The sequence below is a fragment of the Ctenocephalides felis genome, unplaced genomic scaffold, assembly GCF_003426905.1.
Source record: "Ctenocephalides felis isolate EL2017-DRISC unplaced genomic scaffold, ASM342690v1 CF-g0.4_SCAFFOLD_00845, whole genome shotgun sequence".
In the NCBI taxonomy this organism is placed as follows: Eukaryota; Metazoa; Arthropoda; class Insecta; order Siphonaptera; family Pulicidae; genus Ctenocephalides; species Ctenocephalides felis.
In genome coordinates this window covers 17,096,359-17,117,552 of record NW_020536999.1, presented here as the reverse complement: position 1 = coordinate 17,117,552, position 21,194 = coordinate 17,096,359, and the positions used below count along the sequence as shown (strand labels likewise).

The window sequence follows — 21,194 nt, the reverse complement described above, 5'->3', positions numbered from 1 at the left end:
ATATGTAAAATGTGCCAGTTTCTTCATTCTTGATATAAAATTATTTCTATTTAATTATTTCCAGTTAAAATACTATTAATTTATCACAGCCTTGTTAACTGCTTATATCCTATTATATCACAGATTTTCTTTAAATAAGTTAGTTAAACAAATATGAATAAGGATAAATCCCAAGTCATTATTTACATAAGTTCATTTGAACAGTCATGTACAGTACTTTTTAATATAAAATTCTAGTTCTTAATATATGATGTTCCAATTCTGCTAAAGATTTCCTTAATCCCTCATCACGACCAACACCTCTTCGGGCTTCAACACAAGCTACTTGATTTTTTATATCGGGCAATGTGTATTCTACAACCGAAGGCATGATATCTATTAATTTTTTAAGCAGCCTAAATATATAATTTGAACAAAATGCTAAATGCTTTTGTGTCAAATTGGTAATGGAATTACTAAAATATTTTTTAAGGTCCTCATCTGTTTCTAAATATGAAGATTGAATAATGGATTCAGTAATGTTGCAGGCTAATTTTTTGCTTGGTGATAAATCTTCTAAAAACATTATATGTTCTAAAATCGATGTTCCCAAGTTTTTTACAAATGTTCTGAGTATTCTAATGTTTTTATTGTTTTTGGTGATTATATCACAAAATATTGCAAGAAGCATTGCTGAATGTTGATTGACTTGTTTTCCACGAAATATAAGGAAATTTGTGTACAATTTTTCATAAACAAAATCCAACAGCAAATCTGTACAATCGTCAGAACATATCAATTTGTGAATTGGTTGTATTGTGCAGTACTTCTCTAAATTTGTATTTTGCATTCCAAAATACGGTACATAAACCACAATTAAGTCCTTCAGTGCCTTTTCTATATAAGAATCTGTTTTGTAATTCAAAGCAAATAATCCTTTAATAAATAAAAACCAAGTTTTACGCATTGCTGTTATTATGTATTGATGAGGCTTTTTATCCATGAACAAGCCAGCGGGCAGTATCAACTGAGATAATAATATATGCAGGAGACAAGTTGGTTTTGATCTTACATATAGTAATTTTGAACAGTGCAGGAATAAAACTGCTATAACAGAATATACTCGTAATGTTAAGTCTAATGACGTTGGATTTTTAATCAATGGGATGATATGACTTTCCAAAGACCCTAGATAATTGTGCAACAATTCACGCATTTGTGTTTTGATGTGAAGTTTAGAAGTAGTGCTGTACTCGTATCCAGTTGCTACAAATAAAGCACATACAGTATCCTCAGCATCCTCTAAAGATACTTGAGATGAGCTGTATAGCAATTTTAGGTCTTCAAAATCATGAACAATCGAAAAAAGGTCCTTCATTTCCTGATTTTTGAAATCATCATAACATAAAAAACAACATTTGACCCATGCTTGCACAAAATGACTTTCATAATTTGTAAAATGTACTCGAAGATGATCAATTGCATCCTGATGTGTTGATAACTTTACTAGGTATCTGCGTGTTATCCTTATATTAATATGTTCATTTTCTGAAAAATATTTGAACAAGGTGATAAAACTTTGATTAAACTGCATATACAATGTTTCATCATACAAAGAAAACAATGTAAAATACACAGCCGCATCAGTTGTTTGTATAATAGCATTGGCATTTGTTGCATTCTGTTTTACAAAAGGTAGTACATGAGATAATAATTTGTCCAGGATTTTCCTAAATTTTATATTATCATCTGTGTTTGAAGACCCTATCAAAAATATTTGTCTGTAACAAGTATGCAACTTTACTAACATTTTAAGAAAAATATCCAGTAATTTAGAAGCACTACTTTGATTACACGCAGACAAAAATTTGGAAACCCATACATCAATCAAAAGATATTCAGATAAATAAAAAGATTGGCATATATCAAAAACATCTCCTATGCCTTCTATAAATACACACAGCACCAAATTGATATTATCATTATTACATTCTGTAAATGATCCATTAACTAGCTCGAGCAGAGGCTTTGCAACATAAGCAATGTCTAAATTGTTTTCAATATTCAGCATTATAAGCGATATATGAGTTTTTATAATCACTACTTTACAAGCTGTATCTAATTTCTCATGTGATACTTGAGATAATATATCAACCAATTTTTTGCCAATTTCATTAACATCAATGCTGTGGGCTAAAGTCAAAAACATAGAAGTCAAGTTTATCAAGCCCATTTCTGTAAGTGAGAATAATTTATTTGCAGACAATTTTGGGTATATACGACCTTTAAACTTTTGCCAGTATGAGACCTCATTGTTATCTCGACATCGCATAAAATGTTTACCAAGTAGATATAAATAGTTGTTGAAGCTAGACTCTTGAGCATCAATATGAGGGCAAGACAAACGCTGTTTGATTTTATTTAGGTAACCTAAAGCGGTATTACTGCAAACTGCTAATGTTTGTATTGATGCACCTTGGATAAAGAAGGAACTGTTTAATTTTTTTTGGAAGTACTCCCATAGTAGAGCCAAGATATCATTCTTTGGTTCCCACCATTTAATTGTTATATCTGACACTAAAATAATGTATGTCCTCAATGATTTTTCTGCTACGTCTTCAGTAACTGCTTGTTTCATACACAATTCTAACATTTTATAATGAGAAGATATCCTGTCTGAACAATGACCAATAAATAGTCCATTTTTAGTGAATCCGTGCAATTGAGCTATATGAATCAGCAACCATATACCAAAACCATTCTTATCATCAGTTTTAAATTTATGTTGAATATTTAATTTGGAATAATTGTTCATCTCTGGTGTTACTGGTCCAATACCAACAACTTTATTTAAAAGTAAATCTATGTAAAACCAAAAGCTTTTCAACAGGCTTTTTGAATGCAATTCATCAACTAAAACCTGCAACAATAACCAACATTCTTTTACGCAATAACATGAAAATGGTGTTGTATCTACCACATCATGGAATTGAGTTTTGTCAAATATTTCAATAGCAATTATCATCAAATCAGCTAAGAATAATAGCAGATATTCTTCAAATGTTGTATGATCGTTATTCTCAATACTGCTATTAGTTTCTGAATGTCCTTTATTTAATTCAAACATTATAATTAAATGATGCCATCTCCATTCCAAATGTCCATGAAATAAATGATACGAAGCCTGAGTGCATCTGTTGCCTCGATTTGAAAAGGAATGTCTAAGAATATAACCTGGTAGATTCGAGAACATGTTTATACATAATCGAAATGTTGTCAATTCTTCAAATAAAGCTTTATGACAATAAACAATGTTGTAAATAGATTGCATGTTATTTAAATCTTTTACATACATTTTAGCATGGTACAGCAAATCAGTTATTTGAGTACGTAGATCATAATAGTCAACTCGATCATTGCTTATACTTTCAGTTAAATTATTTGTGACATTTTGATGGAATACTTGCAAGTTTTTCAGTGCTAAGCTGAACAAAATTTTGGATTGTCTTTGAAAAGCTGCACCTAAATCAAATTTATGATTGAATAAGTTTATAGTTTTTATATCATTTACACTGAAGTGACTAGTATTTTGAAAAATTGTATTTAGTTCATTTTTTGTGATAAAACTGTTTTCATGAAATGTTTGTTCTTGGTTTACACTGTTTTGTCCCAAACAATCAAGGTATTTATTTGGCGGAGGGTTAAAACTAGAACTTAAAATTTCACTGTCTACCTCCATTGTAGAGTTCAAATTCAACACATTGATCTATAAAAACATATCTAAACTATTAAAAACACTTAATTAAATTAAAATTTTAATTATTAGCGGCATATAAAAGGTTATCTTCAGCAGCAGCCGTTGCTGTCAAAAATGTGTCATATTCAGCTGTCAAAAGTCATTATTTTCAGTCGTGAAGTTGGCAGTTATCCATTATAACGATAACTTCACCATTAAACTTGACAGTTCTTTTGACATTTGTCTTCGGCCGTTTCCGTTTAACCTTTCGGCAAACTCCGTTCGAAATTCTCTTTGTTGACGCAACAAGTCAAAAGATACCATTTGTTACACTCCATTGATAACTGCCAGTTGTGTATTTATTTTTGACAGGTTATAAAGTGTTATTTTGATATAAAAACCTGTATCATTTTATAATAAATTAGTGACAAATAATAAAATTCAGTTTTGAATCATATATATTAATTTGTAGTGAAAGTTACAGTGCATATGGGGATTAAATTTCAATGTCACAGGTATGTATTTATACCTAGGAAGAATTCTTATACGTTTCATATAATAAATTGCACAAAATTGATTAAAATCTTTGATTTAGCTTAAATATTGAGCAAATACTAACCGTACTTTTCATATTATATTATTATCACAAATTTATCATATTTTATCTTGGAAAATTATAATTAAATATAATATATGGAGTTGGTCAACACTTAAATATACATACCTGTTTTTTAAACAAAAATTACTTGCTGGAAATTTACTGGAGTACATTTTATCCAAATTTCATGGAATTGCCATAACAAATATAAAAGTATAACAATAAAAAATAAAAATATACTTTTATGGTTCTAAAATTATCATGGTTTTAATATTTTCATACACAATATATCTTCTTCAAAAGTATCCTTCCCAGACAGCACAAGACATGCCAGGGAATGTCCCACTTGTCCTCACAATCTCCTAATATCGCGATATCCTATGAATATCCTATGAATATGCAACGGGACGTCTCAAAACCAAAGGACTCGAGCAGGTATAACGAACGGTTCAGAACATGTCGCTCCATAGACCTTATACAATTTCAAAATTGTATAAGGTCTATGTGTCGCTCTCATAATACGCGCACGGCTTGAGACCTCGAAACGTATATGTTTGTCCCTTTCTCTTTCGTCGCGTCGGTTTTGCGTCCTTCGTCCTTTAAGGTTAAGCATATAGCGTCTATATGTCGAATTATCATAGTTTTTTTAGTAATTGAGTAATAATAGTGAAAATTTTATTTGCTTTATATAATTATATGAGCGTGTGTTATAAATAATTAATATTATTTATCAAAATACTCTAAAATTGAGTAATAATAGTGGAAATTTTATGTGTTCTATATAATTATATGTGCGCGTGTGTTTAAATATTGCAGCCAACATATTGAAAAGGGGGCAGATATAAACGATGGTAATTAAAGCTTTCTGTATACTGTTATTTGAAATACTATGTTACTAGTACAAATAGAATTTTTAATTTAATGCTGACATTTCTACCCTGCCAGCTTATCCAGCAGCCATGCCTAATTTTGTATCAAATGCTGTGTTTGAAAGAGAATTAACAAAGAAGAAATGCTCTCCACTATGTTTGTTGGAGGAGCTTCAACTTATGGAGGCTATATTTCTGAGCAAAGATATCAAAATACAATTGGTAATCAAAAGTTTATATAGATTTATTTTTATTTGTTAACTTTATCATATACTAAACAAACTTTCTCTTTATATTCTGTATTTAGCCATCAGAGTCCAGCTATGAAAATCCATTTTTGATGATGGTTTGGACAAAGAATTTTGCTAGGGACGAGGAAAGGGCAAAAATAAATTTTGTGATCTAGTGCCTTGCGATGTCATCACAGGTAATTTATATATCTTATACTTATGATGTGTTGTAAATTATGAATTAAACTAATATATAATCAATTCCAGGAATTGCTTTGAAAAATTTGCCGCATGAGACATAGTTTACTGTTTCAGAGGCTGCAAAAAGCTGGCTGCGATGTGCCAATAAATATTATACAAGGTATTTTTGTGAGATGTGTACTATATGTTTTTCCTATTTACAAAAAAATCATGATTATTGACTGGTTAGTTGTATCAATGTTAGTGCAAAATTTGTGCTGTGTACACATTTTTAGATGTAAAAAACAAAGTTTAATATTCACTCGTAATGACATCAAATTGTGTCGATATATTTGGAATTAGAGATTATTTTATAAATCTCTGTCCATTTTGATTGATGTATCACTCTTAAAGAACTTACTCATATATATATACATATATATGCATTTATTCATTTGTTTTCTATTTCAGGAGAGAAAATCAACCATGAACTAGGATTGAATGCCGAATTAATTATATTTTTAATATTGTAAAATAAGTTATTTTGAATTAAAGTTGTATATATTAAATTTTGTTATAAAATTATCTCAGGATTTTGTTATTTTGTAATAAAAGTTTACTTTGTGAAATTGTGTTCTTTTAATTCATTTTATTTAATTTATTTAATTATAATTATTATCTAAAAAGTAAAAAACAATTCCATAATTATATCCTATTCATGTCCGGTTTATGTCCGGAATATCCCGCGCGGGATATCCTACAGAACGTCCCATAGGTGCGACATATTAACATGTTTCGGATAAGATCAGGATAAGCGGGATATCCGTAAGGCTATCGCAGGGACAATGAATGTCCGCGCGTGGATATCCTGTGGACATTCTCCGGGATGTCTTGTGTTGTCTGGGTTTACACATACTTTATTGAAATTATACTATTTATGAGTCTGCACTTTTTAAATATATTTTTTGGATATTTAATTTTACTTCTTGAATTATATATTTTTTTATATTATCATCATGAATTAATCTTATTTTATCTTGAAAAATTATACTCAATTATAAATACTTTCTGGAGTAGTTTTACACTTGAATATAATTTTTTTTGAACAAAAATTACTAGCTGCAAATTTATATTTTTGATATAACATTTTTTCCAAATTTCATACTGAAACTTTTATGGTTTTGATATTATCTTGATTTTAAAATTATCATGGTTTCATTATTTCCTTTTAGAATTATCAGGGATTTAATATTTTCATTTATTATATCGTCTTCAAAATTATACTTTTCTCATGCTTTATTGATTATGGATTATACTTTTTTAAGTATTGCACTTTTAAACACATTTTTGGATATTTTACTTTCTGAATTTTATACTTTTTTAAAATTAACTTTTTCTAATGTTATTTTCATTTGAAAAATATTCTTTATTAAATATTGGACTTATTCGAGTATTTTTATTGATTATTATATTTTACTAAATATTATTCTAATTCGATTTTTTCAATGATATATTTGTGAATATAAGTTAACCCTTTCAATTCGGATGCCGCCGGAGGAAAATTCATACCAATCTCGAAATTTGCGAGTGGAAAGGGTTAAAACTCTACTTTCACTAAAAATATTCCATTTTTTAGTTATTCCTAATAGGGCAATTTTATACATTTTCTTATTATACCTATTTTTTATAGTACACTTATTCCACTTTTTGATATGCTTTATTAAACACTTCAAAAATATTATTTTTTATTATAATTACTCTCACTATTTCTAATAATTACAATTATTCATTACTGTTTCTGATTTATTGCTTTAAAAAATGACTGATAATATGTAAGAAATTCAGTGTTTTCAGAAATTCTTGTTCTATGATTAAGATACTTAAATAATTTTTATTGATGTTTTAAAAATTTGACTTGTAGATTTGCTTTGAAGAAATATTTTCTATATATTATTCTTACCTAAGATTCGATACTGAATAGTATAGAAACAATTACAAAAATATACTAATTCTGCAATTTGTATTAATTAAGATTTTCACAAAATATTCTATCTTTTTCTGAACAAAAATGTTAATACAGGATAGTAGTATCCAAAAAAATTGATATTCAAGATACTATTTGCTAATTTGAAATGCAATGATTTTCTCTATATAATTCAGAGACAAATTGATAATAAAAAATTTAATAATTACATGATCAAAATGTTCAGTTGAAACAATACAAATTTCAGATATTTAGATTTAAATACGTAAAGCATGTAATTATAATTATTGTACATTTTTTTACCTCTTTTATTAACTGAAATAAAGTTACTTTCGATTATTTTCTGATTTTCGTTTTTTTGATATATCCTAATAGAAGATTTTGTTCCAGGTTCCACAAAAAGTACAGTACATAGTTGGCTAATTATGGACTAAATAAAATTCATTTTTGTAACTAAATAATACTGAAAACTCCACAATTTAAAGTGACTTGGAAAACATGTGTATGAGTTTAAAATTATTCATAAAGTTTTAACGAAATGCGCAAAAAGAAGGCCGAGTGCAAATTAACTACATAGTTGTGTGGTTGTACAACTGAATAAATAAATATTAAAATGGACAGTTGCAATTAAAATTGTGTGACACGTTGGATATATATTTTAAATATTAATAAAATATGATACAATCAAGTATAGTAGCATAGAACGTTAAAATTATTATGGTAAATGTGTACAGTTTTTAGTAAAATTTGCACCAAGGGTACACATTCTTAACAGAAAATAGTAAAATTTAGATTTTTTTATATTAATTCTCTGTTATATATTTTACACATTCATATTATTTTCTTAAAATAAATAATATTGGTTCATGGATTTTACCAAAACTAAAGTACAGAAAACTCTTTAGTTTTATTGAATTTTACATCACACGTAGACATTCATATTAGTGAGTGATTTTTAATCATATTATATATAATCATAACAAATATATTAGTTTAGATTTTAAATAATGTGTTGAAATAAATATTTGTTCATAAGATTTACTAAGAGAAATTCAATGTTTTCATTCATGAAAGTGCTAATTTTAAATAAATTGAAGGCTTGTGTGTCTCAAACAGTTAATTGCTGCAACAGTTAACTCTGTAGACAGTTTTAATTGTCTACAATTACTAAGTAGTTTTTAATGACTTCTAGGGCAAATAGCTTTTGTGTAAAAGGAACTGAAAATGACATCAAGTAACCCTAAATCAACTTAAAATTAAATTATATTCAAATTAAAAAAAAGTTTTTGTGACTAAAATAAAAATCCTGGTGCTCTACTATGATTGGCATCAAATTCTTATGGACTACTACGATTGCCTCCAATGTTTATCCAAGTACGTGATTGATAGTGATCAACTTCACTGAAGAAATCTTTTTTTCCCTGTGATGCTAAACAGATTCTAACCAAAGTCATTCACAATGAACGCACCACCGGTTCCCAAACCGCGAGTAGCAACTCCAAGCAAAATCGCCCAAGATTTACCAAAAAAACCAATTCCCCTGCCAAGAGTCAGGAATCGGCAGCCAACTTATGACAACCAAAATGCTTCTCAACCTTTGTACAATAACACCAACTTATCTTCATCAAGTGCATCTTCAAGTGTAGAAGATGATAGTGTGGTTAATACTTTGGATGCAACTGATGAACATTATTATGCAACGATTTTGGAGAAACCTGATCCGCCTCTGGCGTCTCCGAGTGAAAAACGGGGCAGGAACGGATTTGATAGGAGCAGGGAGTTGATCAAGACGTTTTCTTCTGATTTACAGGTAATAAATGATAATTGCAAAAAACTCTTTACCTCTTTAACATTTTACAACTTTGTCAGTACTTCTAAGCATGGTAAAATATTATAGGACCAGGAAAAGTGGTTTATATTAAAAGTTTAATGCAACTTGTTTTGAGGAAAAATACCACTTACACCCTGTTTAAGCAATCAAATTACTAACACAATAACACAGATATGTATAAAATAATACAATAACATTTGTACGATCATATCGCATGCTATCAAATTATTATTTATAAGCATTGAGCAGCATATAATCAGCCAACTTTTATTATATTAATTATTTCTAGAATTGTTATCAGAGTTAAAAACGTAATTAGTCCATGCTAAAAATTTGTTTATGTAATAAATAAACGATATCGCTATATCAAATATAAACAGAATAAAGAATATAGAATCCATATGGAAAAAATAAGATAATTGAAACATAATTTTCGAAATTGGAGAACGATTAGATTTGAAGCATTTAGTAATAGAAAAATCGCTTTTACTCAAACAGATATTCTTCAAAAAAATATCACAAATAAAAAAATCAAATATTTAAATTCATTGAAATAAAATATTTTTATTGAAGGAATTTCACAGGACAAAATATCATAATGTGGTACTATATACTTTTGCACACGCCTCAAAATTTCAACAATTTTTTGTTTTTGAATATTTGCTTTCATCTAATACCAGTGCAAGCCAATAATGTTTATATTTTTCTTTTAATAGAGCTATCAGTACTAAAATGTGCAGGTAATTTTATCTTCAATTTGATGTCGTATTTATTATTTCATACATCATCAAGTGAAAGTCGAAAATTCTTGTCATTGTTACAGTTGTTTTCATGATACATAAATAAATTGAGATTATAATTACTTTCTATTACTATTGTTCAATCTGTTCGCATGCTCAAAATTTGTTTGAAAAATTCATAATATTATGTAATAATTATCAAGAATGAATATTGAGCAAAGGAAAAAAATATGATCACCGAGTTATTCCGCATTTGTGTAGATATATTATGCATGTAACTTGGCACTTACAGAATAGGCAAAACTTGATATAGTTTTCTCTGTCCAATTGCACATTCACAAAGTAGTAAATCTTCGGTTTATTGGTTTGAATTATTTCTCTAGATTTTGATTTTCCAGACACGCATGCTTTGCTAAATTAGAAACATACCCATAACATTTTTCTACTATATTATATGTCTATTTTTCAGGAAAAAGGTAAAAACCTTGTCGGAAGTCTCGAGAAAGGCAAGAAGTCTGCCCGTAATCGTATAGAAAGAACTACTAAGCAAGCAAAAGATGAAATTAGTAGACGAGTACATAAAAAATTTGCCAGCTTTGGGCGAGATACCAGCATGGGTGTAGTACACAACATTTCTCCTCCATTTATTGATGATCGTCCAATCTCTATGCCGGCTAATCCAAATGCCAAAATCGCACAGGAAGAAAACACTGCATTTAACCCAGTTCTAAGTTCCAAGATACATGATTTAAGTAAGATACCTGACGATGTTTCAAGAAGTTACAGCCCACCACCTCCTGAATACCCTCCGCCGCCTTTACCAGATGATTCAACCTACGATGTCCCTTCATCCGCCAATTCTTCAAGATTTAATACTTTAAGTACAATGGAAAGTAGTAGTTCCAGTTACAGATCTAGTTTTAGTGGAGTGGCTTCTTTGTATGATGAACCAAGAAGCACTAGGAATTTAACGGCTGCTTCAGACGCTATGTCTTTTAGAAGTGATCTTGATGATATTTCTGATTGTGATTTGAACGATTTTTCCACTTTCCCAAGAGGTAAGCAAACTATGCGTGCAGATTCCTGGTCATATTACGATGCTTCCAGTAAACGAAGCAGTGCACCGTCTACACCAGAACCTGTGTATTCTAATGACGTCAACGAGCATTTGATTGATCCAGTTTATGGAAATGATAGTGTAGATAGTGGATCTAGTATTAATACTACAGAGGAACCATTAACACCTACGGCTGCTTCAAATGATAGTTCAAACAGATTCAGCGCTTTGAGTCACATCACCGATAATTCTTTATACGAAAATTGTGAAATAAGTGTACCAACTCGAGCTGAACCACCTGCAATGCGTCCAAAACATAGTAACAGTTTATTGAGGGAATTTGATCCTTTAGCAGTTTCTAGTTTTGTGGAAGCTGCCGCGCCCGCTGAAAACGATTTGTTATTGCTGGAAAGTCTTTTGGAAGGTGATACATATGGTACTTTAGGTCGAAACCAGGTACCAATGCCGACCCAAGAAAACGACATACAAGAAGATTATCCGAGTAGCGACGAAGACAATACTAATGTAATCTACGGTTTAGAACCTGTTTCCGAGGATTTGGAAACGGACCCCAAATCACCCATAATCAAAGTCACCAACGTCCAACACGAAGCCTTACCAGAACTTCCACCAAAATTAAAAAGTCGCGACAACGATTTATCTAAACCTTCAACTTCAACAAGTGGACCAAGCAACACAACTTTTCCTCTTTCTCCCAAAATTAACTTAAGTGCTGCCCAATATGAAAGTTTAGCAGACACAGTTTCTGATCCTGCAGGACTTCTTCATGCTTCTAGTGATGTGTTGTTAAATCGTTCGGGGTTGGAAGAAAAGGAAGAAAAAAGTGGTGTTAGTAAGAATTTAGGACGTTTCACGAACTTGTGGAGACGTGCTAGTTTTAAGAGTAAAGACAATGCTAAATTGGCGGAGTGCATCACAAAACCAATATTAAATGGAGTTCATGTTTCGCATAAGGGAAAATTGTATAAGTGCACGGATCTCTTTTTCGGAACTAAACAGGTGAGTTTTTAAATTTCACTTAACATAATATGATCAAATTATATGTTAATCTTGAATAATTTAATAGTAAATACATAAATAAGTAGGAGTACAAGAGATAATACATAATGACTATCCAGAGCATTTCTGGACTATCCAGAACATTTTTTAACTATCCAGAACATTTTTCAACTATCCAGAACATTTTTGGACTGTCCAGAACATTTTTGGACTGTCCAGAGCATTTTTGGTCTGTCCAGAGCATTTTTGGTCTGTCCAGAGCATTTTTGGACTATCCAGAACATTTTTGGATAAAGAATTAATATCACCCTTTCCACTTGCGAATTGCGGATTTAGTACGTAGTTTGCCGCCGGAGCGACGGCATCCGAGTGGGAAGGTTTAATATCTAATTGGATTCTAATCTTCCATAAGTTTATAATCGACTGGCATAGATTGTCTACTATTAATTTTTACAATATTTTGGAAATGACTTGCATAAGCTAATTTTTGTTCAAATAATACCTGTTCGATTTAGGAGAATCATTTTACCTGTATTCGAGTTTTGTTGACTATCTACCCATATTTTTAGAACGTGGTGTAAATACGCTTACAATTGTTTTTATATCAATATGTTTTTGGTCTTTAATGGTTTTTATCACTTGGGATCGATTGGCATGGATTGTCTGTTCTTGATTCCTAAAATATAAGGACTCACATTTTTTGCATAGATTTATTGCTGACCAATATAATATAATTTTTTAAGACAATATGCTGCTTGGAAATGCATTTAAAGAGATTATCTCCTATGAGATCTATTTTTTATTTTTAAACATTTCATTTAAGGTGATTCCTCTCTTAATTCTTTTAAATATTTGTTTGGGTGACATCATAATTTTTTGTGCTATTTTTGCTCCTTTTTTTATTATTTCATTAATCTTCTTTATTTTTAAGTCTTTAGGTAGAGTGTCATTCGTAATATACCAGGGTGTTCACAATGCATCTTAAAATTTTCGATTGCGCTCTTTGTATTATTTTTATATTTGAATTGCTTTCGCACGCCCATAGATCAATTCCATATGCCCAGATTGGAATAATTATTGTTTTATATAAAAGTTTGTTTTCATAACACATGTTTGAATTCCTGCCAATTAACCAATACAATTCCTTGAAATTCTTTACCATATGTTTCCTTTCATTTTGATGTGCGTTGACCAGCTTAATTTTCTATCCTGATGAATCCCAAGGAATTTTACGCTCTCATATTTTGGTATTTCTATGTTATTTATTTTTACGCAGGGTTCTTGTTGTGAAGGTATCATGGCTAGATTTTGTTTCATTTATTTTTATCTTCCACTTATTGAACCACTTTTCAAATTCTGAGACATATTGCTGAACATCTGCCGTTGCAACGGATGTACATTTATGAGTTACCATGACAACTATATCATCGGCAAAAGTTTCAATTATTACATCACCAGCGTTACTATATGACATACAAAAGTGGCCCTAAAACACTCCCTTGTGGAACTCCAGACTTGATAATACGTAATTCTGATGTTTTTGTTTCAACTCTAGTTCTGAATAATCTGTAACATTTCAATAGTAAAAATATCTTGTGCGGCAAAGAATTTTTTATTTTGAAGAGTATAAGGACTCACATGCACACATTTTTTGGTTTTGTAATTTTTTGTTAGATGAATTATTTTACACCTGCAATTAGGTGCCATAGGTTGTCTCTCTTATTTTATTCGCATGGCACCCTTAGGAAGATTTACCATTTTTTGTTTTCTCCTGGTATCGATTCGCGTAGGTTGTCCACCTCTGGTTTGCTGTTTACACTAGTCGGTGTTGCACTTGACTGTATTTTTTGTTTGCATTAAGATCGTGCTTGTGAATAAATGTTTATTGGAAAGTAAACACCGTAAAGAGGTTCTTGCACTGCGTTTCTCCGTATGCAGACGAAGAACAACCGATTTTTTTTTATTGGCTCTAATGAAATTAAACTTTGTTGCCTGTTATATTTAGGTTATAATATATACATAAACACACGCATTCACACACATATAAATACCAATACCGAAATTCATACATAAATTTTTAAATTGATAATGGATACATGTTTTTGTCGTGAACCAAATATTTATGTTGGTAGTTTATAAGAGCATTTATTTTTTTTGTCTTTTCGTCCTTATAAATTTTCTTCTTATTTTTACCTTGGGCCAGATATTCATGTAAGAGTAGATTCTAACTTTCTATAGAACTGCAAATCCATAAATCATCTGCCCTTTTTGTGTTGAATTATGTCAATTTTTTAGGCCAATGATTATTTAATTTTTGTCTTTTCCTCCTTATAAATGTTCTCTTCTTATTTTTATCCTGGGCCAGATACTCATGATCCATCCTGATCCTTTATTTCTGCTTAGAAATTTGTTGATTTATATTAATTGAGCCAACTTTTTATGCAAACGATCTATATGACAATAAATGTTTAAATCATTTATGTTGAGGTATTGTTTTAAGTTGTTAATTCTTCAGAGCAGATACGTTCTATCTAATTCTTTATATCTGTTCGTGAATTTTTAGATTTTTGTCAATTTTTGAGCCAACTTTTTATTTATTATACTATCAAGTCTGGAGTTCCACAAGGGAGTGTTTTAGGGCCTCTTTTGCATCTCATATACACACACGACATTCCGACTGATAGTAATGCAATAATTGGAACTTTTGCCGATGATACAGTTACCATGGCAACAAATTCTTCAATCTTTTACCTGAAAATATTTTTTAAATTGTTAGTTTATGCTTTCAGGTTTAATTTTCTACAAAACTGTGACAAATCATACACAATATTCCTTCATTTCTGTTTATGCATTTACCCATTTTACTTTATTTTTTACTATTGGCTTGGTACTTCATTTATGTTGTATAATTACGATAGTAATAATATGTGTGCTTTACCTCAAGGTAAAAATTTTCAATTTTCCTATAAATTAAAATTATTGACATTTTTGCTTTATCTGAAAAGCAATAAAGAACCACTGCAAGAAATGAATAATTCATTATCACTTATCGCGAACTGTGGGTATTTGCATTCGCATACGCATGCGGATATTAAAAATACTTTCATGCGAATTTTGTTTTGCTATTATAAAATCGAAGTTTATGAGAATAGTTGTATTGCCTTGAATATTTATTGGGTTTGGTAGTCAGAAGAATTTTTTTGGTTTAATTTTGACCAGAATTCAACAGACTTAAGAGCTATTGAGCTTTCTCTATAACAACGTCAATGAATTTTAGAAGACAACCAAACGGATAACCTATGTTAATTGTATTTGATAGATATGATATTTCATTTGGCATTCTTCAATGCTAATGTTATTTTCAATTTGGTCCAACAATGCTGGTAAAAAGCTATTTTGAGTTGGACACTTATTTACATAGTCAGGAGGGTTCCTGAAACCATGGTTTTCTTCAGTATTGGGGCACAACTAGTGTGAAATTTAAAAAAAAAATCTATTTTTCCATATTTCGATAGGTTATTACCTTTAAAAATAACATAACAAAATTTTAAATCGATATCTTAAATAGTTTTTGAGTCACAGCCATTTAAAGAGTGTATATATAGTATATAGTATAACGATCATTTAATCTTTAAACGCGTTTTTCTCGAAACCGCATTTTCCGAATTTGCTGCAGTGATTACTCAAAAACAAATGATCCGATCACTATCAAAATTTTTTTTTTACATGTTCTATATATAGTTCTCCGTAAAATGAACTATGGATTTTTTGATCGGATCAAAAATCGAATTTTGGCAGTCCAAAAACGACCAAAATTTTGGGTAAAATTCGACTTTTTTTTTAAAACGCCGCCATTTTGTCAATTTTTAATTATTTTTTTTATCGTAGTTCATTTTACAGACACTATTATCTAGTTTAATGAGAATTTTTAAGTTTAAAATTCCACCACCATAAATTCCCAAAAATCACCTTTTTTAGGCGGTTACACTAGTTGTGCCCCTTAACAATTACCTGAGCATCACTGATGGGAAAAATCGAAAACAGTGATCCAAAATAATTCAAAAAAATATATGTTCATAATTAGGTTATCTGTATTTTTTCTCTCAATTTTCCAAAGTCAATGCACCTAAAAACTCACTATTTACTCATCGTCCTATAAATAAGTGCATTTATTACCAAACAGAAGCCAATATGTACACAAAAGGTAGAACGCGAACTCGTTCTACAGTAGGTGACTCATTTGTGCAAAGAAACAGTAACATTTCATAAGAAATTCTAATAATAATTTATTACGCTTAGAAAATGTTTTCATTGCGCATTGGATATCCGGAAATAATAATATTTTGTACCAGAAATATATTTTGTTTAGGCAATATTTTGTTCTTGTGTAAATTTATAATATTTTACAAACATTTTGTGCAATGTGGTTTGATCATCAAGATGGATCATCGGAGTTGCAATGAAAATGAATTAATAAATTGCGTTTCATTAATTGTCTACTACGTATTGAAAATCTTGAGAATTTAACTAATTTGGTATTTTGAACACTGATGATTATTTTTTTAAACAAATCAGTGGAGATGTTTTTTTTATAATTTAGTGTTGAATTATGACGATTTTGATGAAACTTTTTATAGTCATAAGGTTTATGACTTAATACTTTATATTATGGGCCTGCAAAAGGTGGTTTGTTACTTTATAAATAAAATTTAATGTTCGTAGTAATGGCTCATTTTAAAATTACAAAATTCCACAAAAATAAATTATAAGTTGTTTTTTTTTTCTAAAAGCCAAAGGTTTTATAGGTAATCAAATTTAGAGGTCAATTCTTCATTAAAATAGAAAAGTTATGGTAACGATATGTTACGGGTCTATCTTTGTATGAGTTAGTAGTAACAAACTGTCTAAAAGCAATCCATTTCCTGTACATACATTTCACACATAAATCCAACTTCACGTATGTGTTATCAATGAGACATCAGATGTTGCACTCATGATAAAATTGTTGTCTGACCTTGGTGCGTTTTGTAGGTTAGATTTTATGTGTGAAACGCCTGAACGCACAGCCAATACGTAGCTCTTTGATAGTCCGTTACTACGAATTCATACGAAGATAGACCCGTAATATAGCATTACCATAACATTTCAATTTTATTTTACTACAATAATACTACATAGCAACGGAAATATGAGTCGATGACTTACATCCGCTTTTGTTTGGATGTCATGACCACGATACAGAACTAAATTCAGCCAAGCATGGATTTGTCAACCTTTATTAAAAATTATGTTAGAATTCAGGAATATTATTGTCACATTTTTAGTTTATTATAGATAATAAAAAAAAACTTTGGCTATTTTATGATAAAATCTAATTGTGGTGATTTGCATTAAACTGTATGTGTGATTGTTGCCAATTGCATAGAAATTGGTATAAAGATCTCCATTTACTTTAAACCTCGTATAAATCACCACTAGTCTCTTACCGATTTCTCAACATGGAAAATTTGTTTTTTTAATGCCCTCGCTTACTTAAAATACTGCCTTGCATATTTATTTTATACTATCTTCTGCATTTAGTTCATATTCTATCTTAATGTTCTTCTAACTGATTTCTTTATTCTTCTTTATTTCTGAATCTGATTTTCTCCAATTTTTCCAATTTTTTATTCAAATTCAACTTAACTTAATTTTGATATTCTCCAAGTGTAATATTTTCTTTCTTTCTTTTTGTTTCTAATTTTATTCAAATTTAACTCAACTATTCTAATTTTATTTTAATTTCAAACTAACTGTTTTCAAATTCTACTTATTTCTATTTCTATACAATTTCTAATCAACAGTTCAGTTTTTATTGAACTTTTCATATTTTTTATGTAATTTCCAAGAATCGATCCAAAGACCGTTGGCTCTATTATATTTCTTCAGTACAGATTGATGCCGGAAAATATTTTAAAGTAATTAAGAAAGGAATTCTCAGAGAACTTGTTTTACTTAAAATCATCAGTAATCACTTGCCAATTTCTCAAATTATTATTGCTTGCAAAATTTAAGCAATTTTTTTTACTTACCATGATCTGCTCTAATCTTGCGAGGTTGTCAGATATCTCTGCTAACTACTGCCCTAAATTCCCTAATATTATCTCATAGACTTTTTTGTAATAAGTTTCTTGACGATTCTGGGCATCCAACAATTTGCTGAACTTTGTAGAACTTTGCTGAGCATTTTGTCGTAATTTTTGGGCGAATCTGAAGGTAATTCTGTTTTACCTCAAATGTTAATCTAAATAATTACTTTAAATTATTACTATTATCTTACTGTTTTTTCTGATTATTGATTGCAAATTTTTGATTCGGTCACTCTGCTCCTAAATTTAGAGGTTGGCAGATATCTCGTATAATTTTCATATAAAAAATCAATATTTTTTCGTCCATTTACGTACAATAATTGGTTTCCAGTTCTTGTGATCATTTGGTCAGTTAATTTTTTTTTTAATAATGGTGACTATAATTTTTTTTTTCAAAGAATTGTTATGATATGCTAAATTTTCAATTATTGTCTACAACATTATGAATATCGACGTTCTATGAATTCCACTTACTAAATCTGAGACGTAAGACATTGGTTTATCCACGTTATAGTTTATATATTTTTTCTATAATTTCTAGGATTATTCTACTAAAAGTTCAATATTGTGTATTGTTTTTTTTAGCTTTTATTAGTCTTGTAAGCTTACAACATTTTAATCACTTAAAAAATCCTAATATATTGAAATGATGACGTAGATCACAATATGATTTTGTTACAAAAGCTTATTGGTATCATAAGTTTTTATTTATGTTCCAATACCTGTATCTAAAAAAAGTTTTTTAAATTTTACTAGAGATGACTAGGCATTGACTAGTTTAGTATAAATTAACTATATAAACATTTAAAATGCTTTTAAAAAAAGTATTAATCACAATGATACAAATAACCACAATTAAAATAATTTTATCGATTCATTCAAGCATCATATATTTATTCATCTTTGATAAAACAAGATAAAGCACGTTTTAGTAAGAATTTGCATGAATCATTTTGTGGAATATTCAATAAAACCTTATCACAATTATAGTATAGGAATTACAGCTCACAAATCTGATTAGAAAAAATTATTCCACAACAATAATAATTAAACAAGGATATATTAAAATACATATATATGTTTTGTTTTTTTATCGATTTCTGTATATAAATAATTTATTGACATTGTAAATTGTAAATTTAGTTTACTTGTTACGTTTTATTTATTTATGATATCACATATCACCATATATGGCCTTGATAAATTATCAATAAAGCTCAGACGTTTATCTCGTTATATATATATATATATATATATATATATATATATATATATATATATAATGAAATAAATATTGACGTTTTTATACGTTTCGACACTTCATATGTGTCATTATTCAGCAGATGTAACCAGTGAGAACCAAACAATAAGGTTACAAAAATTTTAAATAAATTTGAATTTACAGCTCACCAAAATTTAAGTGTGATTTGATTTTGCTGGACCCCTTATCAGTGGCCTATAATATTTTAAGAGTCCCTTTTTGACTTTCAACACAATGCAAATTTTCATCAAATTTCCAGACGACTAAATTCATGACCTCTAAAATTTTGCTGGTTTTGATTCACTTTTAAGCAATTGTTTCTTCAGCAAAGTTTTTTAAATTTACATTTTTTATTTCTATTATTGATTACAATCTGTCTTCATACAAAAAAGACATTTAGTAATTTTGAGGATACATGGATACTTGAAATCTTTTCTAAAAGGTTACTCAGTAGTAAGCCTTCAATCTTTGATAAATAAATTAAATTGAATTGCTGTCATATGAAAATTTACAAATAACATGTAATATTTAGTTCCATTCTTTTTTTGGAAATTGGGAATCATTTTTGAGGTTTGTTTAAATATATTGCAAAAATTAATATATTAAAAAACATTGTATAATTAAAAAGTCGTGAAATGCACTTGCTAATTCAATTATTTACTTTAATAATAACATGCTCTTAATAATTTCAATAATCTGATATAGTTTCCGCAATATTGTATGAATCATTATCATGTGCAACAAATGATTCATCACTAGATACACGTGTCACATATAGTGAATATTTAAATAATTTTTTACTAATATTAAAATAATTGTGTTAATTATTTTAACTTTATGAGCTTAAAATTTTGGTTGGATCAATTTTTTTTATCAAAAAATTTAGATAATTTTAAGAAGCAATTAGGTCATCGATTTATCAGGTTTCTGCTGTTTTCTAACTTTTCGGTTGGATATGTAATTGTATTATATATATATGTTTTTTAATTTCGAAAAATATTTTTGTGATTATCGAAAATAATTTAGGCTTTAATTTTAATTACAATAATATAGTCCTTGGATCGATTCATAAAATATACGGATAGAAATTGTATAGAAATAGAATTAATAAATAGAATGTGAAAATACTTAGTTTGAAATTAAACATAATTAAAATCGTTGAATTGAATTTGAATACAATGAGAAATTATCAGAAAGCAAGAAAAGATTAGAATTGAAGAAGATCAGAATTAGGCTGAGTTGAATTTCAATAAAAAATTAGAAGTTAGGAGAAAAAACAAGATTAAAATTCAAGAAAATTAGATTTAGAAGAAAAAAAGAAGAAGAATGAAGAAATCAGTTAAAAGGACATAGGTAGAATAGGATGTAATAGGATAAAAAAAATGATAAAATAGAATATATATGCCAGATAGTGTAGAATAATAAAGATAATATAGAATATAGGGAAACAATTTTACAATTCAATTCATATAATACAACTCTTAAATATTAGACATGTATTAGACAATGTTCTTCATTTTAAGTTTTATTTATTTGTTTTTCATGTAAAATATATATAAACGTCGTCGTCTAATTAATAAG

General features: G+C 29.0%; 1 protein-coding gene across 1 annotated transcript; it reads right to left on the bottom strand.

Annotated features, from left to right (window-relative positions):
- Positions 1–220: 220 nt before the first annotated feature.
- LOC113379365 (protein MMS22-like) lies at positions 221–3,718 on the bottom strand. The gene has a single exon (XM_026619532.1). The coding sequence runs from the start codon at positions 3,716–3,718 to the stop codon at positions 221–223; it is 3,498 nt and encodes a 1,165-aa protein (XP_026475317.1).
- Positions 3,719–21,194: the final 17,476 nt, after the last annotated feature.